The sequence below is a fragment of the Mus pahari genome, chromosome 6, assembly GCF_900095145.1.
Source record: "Mus pahari chromosome 6, PAHARI_EIJ_v1.1, whole genome shotgun sequence".
Taxonomy (NCBI): Eukaryota; Metazoa; Chordata; class Mammalia; order Rodentia; family Muridae; genus Mus; species Mus pahari.
In genome coordinates, this window is record NC_034595.1 from 38,815,573 (window position 1) to 38,822,483 (window position 6,911).

At 46.6% G+C, this 6,911-nt stretch overlaps 1 protein-coding gene across 1 annotated transcript; it reads right to left on the reverse strand.

Moving 5' to 3' along the window:
• Positions 1-1,025: 1,025 nt before the first annotated feature.
• On the reverse strand, positions 1,026-3,755 carry Rps6 (ribosomal protein S6). The gene is made up of 6 exons (XM_021199963.2): positions 3,664-3,755; positions 3,108-3,239; positions 2,557-2,767; positions 2,283-2,429; positions 1,258-1,415; positions 1,026-1,160 (listed from the first exon to the last, which is right to left on the reverse strand). The coding sequence occupies exons 1-6, from the start codon at positions 3,667-3,669 to the stop codon at positions 1,065-1,067; spliced, it is 750 nt and encodes a 249-aa protein (XP_021055622.1). The 5' UTR covers positions 3,670-3,755; the 3' UTR covers positions 1,026-1,064.
• Positions 3,756-6,911: the final 3,156 nt, after the last annotated feature.

Consider the following 6,911-nt stretch of genomic DNA (forward strand, 5'->3'; position numbering starts at 1 on the left):
TAATACTACTGGTTTCAGTCATTTTAGATCTTGGCATGTGACATAGGACAGAATAACGGAGCTACCAATGGCAGTGACCCAGTGTACCTGGAATGTTTTACAAAAAGGCTCTCATTCGAGAACAGGTGATTTGTATTACCTGTGCACTACAACAGGTGGCTTTGTTCCTGGTGGCCTGCAGCCTTTTCTTTTGGAATACCTATGAATGGTACCCTAACACCCAAGTTATGTTATTAACTCTTCTGCTACAAAAGTATCTTAACTACTGGATTAGAATTCCTAAACCTGTCAGGCAATTTTAAGACATGCCTTTAATCCCAGTACTCAGGAGGCAGACAGGCAGACCTAAGTTGCAGCTGGTGTGGTCTACAGAGTGCATAACCTAAACTAAACAAAGAAACCCTGTCTTGGAACCCCCACCCCAAGACAAAATCAATAGCAGGTCCTTGGAAGGGTATTTCCCATTTTACTGTCTGCAGCACACCTGTGAAATCACGTGTAACAAAAAACAAGATAGAGAAAACAACCTATCTTTGTTACACGGGCTCTAACTTGTGATCCACACCAAAACTACCTTCACAGCTCAGTGGGTGTATACAAATCAGTAGAAGGGACTGGGAAGCATGATTGAGGCCTAGGTTTAATCCCTACCACTACCATTCACCAAGAATGCAACCAAACAGGCCATTGCCACTGTAAAAATTACAGTACATTACAGGGGCAGGGGGGGCAGCTAGTGCATGGGTGATACCTTTTGAGACAGAAGTAATCTTTTTAACAAGTTTCAAAAGCACAGTGTTGTAAAGGCCTTTAAAGGAATCATCACTCTTAGGCAGTAATTTAAGGCCTCTTCTATGCCACTCTACATTTTAATGATCTCCAAATGTTACTTATATTGGGGTAGGGATGCATATAATTTGAAAATAACCACTTTCCCCATATTCTAGCAGTCCTATAAATATATTCCTTCTTCTATCTCATCTTTCCCATCATTTATCTAGTTACAGTATTAAAAGCCAATGAAAGAGATTCAAGGTCATCATTTATTTGTTCTTCTTAAAGACTCATTTTTGACTGGATTCAGACTTAGAAGTAGAAGCTCTCAGCGAGGACAGCCTACGTCTCTTGGCAATCTGTTCCTGGCGCTTTTCTTTGGCTTCCTAAACAAAACCAAAAAATTACAGTTAAGGCTTTACCTTGGTGAAAAATGCAAATCCAATGGCATTCCTGCATTCTTTTGTTACACCACTGTCTTACCTTCATTCTCTTGGCCAAAAGTTTGGCGTATTCTGCAGCCTCCTCCTTGTTTTTCTTAGTGCGTTGTTTCTTCAGAGCAATACGCCGGCGTTTGTGTTGCAGGACACGTGGAGTAACAAGACGCTGAATCTTGGGTGCTTTGGTCCTGGGCTTCTTACCTAAAAATCCAGATGAGTAATCACTTCTCAGCACCCATGCTGGATGGCTATGCAGTGTTGTCCTCAAAACATTTTTTTCAAGCACTACTCTGACCCTATGGTCTGCATTCTTATACTCCTACCCCATTCAATTCATCATTTATGCTTCGATCCTATTTTTAGACAGACTGCCTACAATCAGAACTTTTTAAAAATTCATTTTAGCCTTTTGAATTTACACTTACTCCACATTACAGGCTTCTCTGGGAACAGAAACCTGCTGTCATCTCAGCTCATGGACCCTTGTAAAATAAGCTGGGATAGTCAAGTTCTGCTACAGGTCAGCCACTGTCCACGAGGGGAAATGGACCATTTTTTAAACCTCTTGTCAACTAAGTTACACCTTTTCTCTAGTACCACACTCTAATACATGTCTAAGTCAATAGTCCTGAGTTATTTGCATTTCACGTACAAGCTACGTCCTACAGACACATTAACATTGTGTAACTGATGCTATGGATCTTCATTAATGAATGTTGCCTAACAAATAGCATGTATTTTTTCTTTGTTTCTCCTGACTTTCATAATCTAGGTCCCAGAGATGAAAATTTTAATTTACTGAACCATTCATCAGTAAATTAAAGTGTTTCTTCTGTAATCCAAACTACCAACTTAGAACCTGGTCTCTCCAAAATCCTCTCCTGCAAGTTGTCCTCTGACCCCCTACACCAAGTGCTTTCAAGGATTTTCAAATGTATTAAAATGAAAATACCTTCATAATCTCAGAATCCTTATCCTTCCTAATCCCAAGGCCATGAACACACCTGGTAAACCACTCTGGCCAAGCAAAGCTGCAGCGGTAGCACAATACACCCCTAAGTCCGTTACCTTCTTTGTTTAAGGGCTTCCTGACAACATACTGGCGGACATCATCTTCTTTGGAGAGATTAAAAAGCTTTCGGATTCTGCTAGCTCTTTTAGGTCCCAACCGACGAGGCACAGTAGTATCTGTCAGTCCAGGAATATCCTTCTCTCCTTAAAGAAACAACCAGAATACAGACATTGAATCTATCACTTAGGAAGCAAGGTCATCGGTCAATGCCCCACTACCTAGGAGGCAGATCTCTCTCAACAAACAAACAAGCTTGAACAGAAGCCTCACCTTTCTTCACAATAACCAAGTTGAGAACACTGAGATTAGCGTCCACAATGCATCCGCGAACAGACTTGCGCTTCCTCTCCCCAGTTCTCCTTGGTCTGTAACAGGAATGCCCCTTACTCAACAGCAGACGCACTCTGCCATGGGTCAGAACACCTTGCTTCATGGGAAAACCTTGCTTGTCATTCCCACCGCTGATCCGGACCACATAACCCTGCATTGAACATAAAATAACACTTTACTAGTTCAGTTCTAATCTACTAAGTACGGGTTCTCAACCTCTTACGCTCATCACCCCACTAGGGAGAATAACAGACCAATTTCAACCACTCGAGTTTTGTCCCCAACTACGGTCAGCTAGCAATCTCTCCATTCTGACTTACCCTCCTAACTACCTGGGTTTTAACAGCATGAACAGGAAGGGCTTTTTTAAGACCCCGAGTTCCATACGGCAAGCAAGAGAGAAGCAAGTCCTCTCGGCAAACTTGGTTCTACCAGTGACACTTAGCCAAACCCAACAGCACTTGGGACAACGATGCCGCTAACCGCCTTACCTTCCACTCTTCGCCGAGCGCATCAGCGGCCACTTCCGTGGCCATGCGCTTCTCATAGAAGGTGCGGAGCTTGCGCTCGTCATCCACCTCGATGAGCTTCTGACAGCCGGTGGCGGGGAAGGAGATGTTCAGCTACGGTTTTAAAAGGGGGACCAGAGAGAACCTTAGGGACCTACGCCTCGCCGGCCACCCAGGCGCAGGACGGCTAGAGGCGGCTCCCGGGCGGAGCGGGGCATCCGAGGCTCGGATCCCCACGCCGCGCCGGCGCCGGGGCGACCCTCACGAAGAGTGGCGAGGGGGGCTCGAGAGCCGCGGGGCCGCCCGCGCGTGCCGGGCCCGGAGCCGGGCGCCGCCATGGCGCTACGTCCGCCGCGGTGGCGGCGCGGCAATCGACCGCCATCCGCTCTCCCCGAGGGTCCCTGGGCCACCAGGGTGAGCTCCCTCCCGCCTCGGACCCTTCTCCGCTGAGTGCGGGACTTGGGCGAGCCTGGGGCGGAGGCGGTGCCGCGTGCCGGGGCTCGAGCGGCCTGACCCGGCCCCAGCCGAGGACGCCTACCTTCATCTTGACACAGCCGGCCGCCTGGGAGGCGTCACGAAAAAGAGGCCCGACTTCCGCCTAACCCAGGGCACATAGCGCTCCAAGTCCTCGCGAGAACAGCCGGCGGAAGTGGCTTTAGAGGGGCGGTACTTCCGGGGGTCGGTTAACTAGAATACGGAGAGACCGGTTCGCCGCGAGCTGTCACTTTAGCTTCCTGGATCATCCTGGTGACGGGGCTCTGTCGTTTATCACCGGGGTTAGCGGTTTCCAGACTGGTCAGCCGAGGAGCCGAATCTCCGTTCCCGACCCTGGTTTCTAGTAGTACCTAAAATGGGAAAGCACGACCAGAATCGCCGCCCGGGCTGGCCCGTCCCTCATCCGTACGGAAGATTTCCAATCCGGGATCTTGTCCCGATCCCAGCGATTGAGTGGCTCCTGTAGTCGCCGGACCGCAGAAGCTAAGCAGTCAGGTTTACCCGACTCAGACATCTGTCGGATGCCTCAGAGTCTTGAGCCTCTCTGCTTTCGCTTTTCTTCTGCCCAAATTGTCCCTTTTGTGGGTGGGCTGGGGTTGACCACTCAGATTGGAGATTGAGCCTAGGGGCTCATCACTGAGCGTCACCGTCATTGTCAGCTCTTTTTTTTTTTTTTCCCAAAACACAAATTAACACCATTTCCGTGTTTGTTTACTGCAGCTACACACAGTTCTGTTGAAACTCGGTTTTTGTTTTTGTTTTTTTTTTTTTTGAGACTGTCTTTGTATAACCCTGGCTGTTCTGAAACTCCCTATGCACACCATGCTGACCTGCTCACCACTGTCGCCAATTTCTGCCTCTAAAATTTTGAGTAAGCCCATCATCATGCGATGGAATCAAATGGTAGTTGTCTTTTTTATAACTGGCTGACTTCACTGAGTGCGTCTTCAAGGTTTATCTATATTTTACTGTGATGGGATGTTCTTCCTTTCAAATGCAGTGTGTGTGTGTGTGTGTGTGCGCGCGCGCGCGCGCGCGAGTGCATGTGATCACATTTTGTATACTGATTTTCTTGTTGAACGTTCATGTTGCTTCATACAATATCCTTGGGAGTATGGCTGCCCGCCTCAGCCCTCAGACATCAGAAGGGGTCTGATCCCTTGGAATTGGAGTTACAGATGGTTGTCAGCTGCCATGAAGGTTCTGGGAACTGAATGCTGGCCCTCTGGAAGCCCAGCTACTAGTCTTAACCACTGAGATGTCTCTCCAGACCCTGTGACCTATTTTTAAATTTTGGATTGTTATGCCTGCCTCTGGCCCTGGCACTATGGAAACAGAGACAGGACGACTGTCACAAGTTCTTGCCAGCTTGGTCTATATAGTAAGTTCCAGGGTAGGCAAAAATGCATAGTGAGAGCCTGAATCAAACAAGCACACAAATGAGACAGGGGTTGGAGAAGCTTGCATGTGATAGATACTGAGGTATCTGGAGGCAGGCTTTCACTTTGCAGCCCAGGCTGATGTCAAAGTCCATAGTGTTGCTGGGGATGACTCCTGATCCTCAGGCTTCCACCTCACAAGTGCTGAGATTATCATAGGCCTGTGCCACCACTAATCCGATCTTAAAGACTGATCCCTGTTTATTTTAGTTCTTGTATTAATTCAGTGGTCCACTTGGAGTTGTGTTTGTTTTTTAAACCAAGCCTTAACTGTGTTGCCTGGGCTGGCCTCTTGGCCTCTATACTTGAACAGTCCTTTTCCAGCCTTCCAAGTGGCTGGAACTACAAAGCATGCCATTGAAACTTGCACAGTGGTCATCCTCATGTGTCTCTCCAGAGGTAGAATTGCCTCCTCCTTTCCCAGGTAGGTATGTACTTGTTCCGCAGTACATGTGATGGGGGCGCTCTCCACACACTTGACCTGACCCTTTGGTTATGTCTGTCCAGTGCCAGGTCATACTGTTTTTGTTTTTTGAGACAGGGTTTCTCTGTTTAGTCCTGGCTGTCCTGGAATTCACTCTGTAGGCCAGGCTGGTTTTGAACTCAGAAATCCACCTGCCTCTGCCTCCCAAGTGCTGGGATTAAAGGCATGTACCACCAATGCCTGGCCACACTATTTTGATTACCATAATTTTGTAAGATTCCTAGAATGGGCCTTGTAATGCTAACACTCAAAAGGAGAGATGGGAGAGTTGTGAATTCCAGGGCAGCCTCCACAACCTCGCAAGATCTCATCACCCCCCCATACACACACACACACACACACACACACTTATTTGCCTATAAATTAATGTTAGGGGCACATAGGGAGACCTGTCTTAAAACATATGAGCAAGATGGTGCACACCTTTAATCTTAGCATTCAGGAGGCAGAAGCAGGCAGATCTCTGTGAGTTAGATAGGATCTGGAACTTGGGGCACACCTGTCCCCCAGACCTTGGTTTCTAAATTCTATGACCTATTCAGAAAAACAAGTATTCTGTTGCAAATTTCACTGACTCCAGATCTTTGGCAGATAACAAAATAAATGTACAATATTTGTTCCAGAAAGAAAGTAATATCTCAAAAATCAAGGGACTTGTGTTAGCAGGGTAAAGGTTTCTTACTCTGGATATGAAGAAAGCCATGGTACAAATCTAAAATGCATGCTGTTCTATATAACAGATGGCTTGAACTTTTAAGAATTAGTATCATGTCTTGGTTGTATACATCTACCATGAGGGTAGCACTTAGATGAGGCAGGAAGCTGAGGAGTGTGAGGTGAGCCTTAGCTACACGGCAAGTCCGAGGGCTTGTCTCTCAGTTTCTATGAATTGTTGGTCTCATGGACACTAGTGGATACCAAAGTCCACGGATGTTCCAGTTCCTATGTAAAATAGCATGATATTGAGTACTGCACACATCTGACTTCCTGTGTACCACCTAGTACAGTATACATGCTATGCAAATAGTTGTTTTGTGCTATTTTTTTAAAAGAGAAATGACTATAAAAAGACTACAAATGTTCACTATATGTGCAGGTTTTTTCTCAGATACTCAAGATTATTGTATCTAGAAATGCAGATTCCATAGATTCAAAGGAAATACCAACCAGGAAGGTGGTGCATGCCTGTACTCCAGGATTTGGGGGAGCTTCCGCAGGATCAGTAAGTAGTTCAAGGCCAGCCTCAACTCTAAAATGCATTGAGGCCATCCTGGACTAGCTGTGGAGAAAACCAACCAGTCAGCCATGTTGGGTTCCTGTTTTGAATTCCAGTATTTGGGAAATTAAGAAAGGAGGATCATGAGTTCG

Coding starts and splice junctions, on each gene's coding strand:
- Rps6 (XM_021199963.2), bottom strand. Junction 2,768..3,107: donor CGCTCGGCGAAGAGTGGAAG/GTAAGGCGGTTA, acceptor TGTTCAATGCAG/GGTTATGTGGTCCGGATCAG. Junction 1,416..2,282: donor GAAGCCCTTAAACAAAGAAG/GTAACGGACTTA, acceptor CTGGATTTTTAG/GTAAGAAGCCCAGGACCAAA.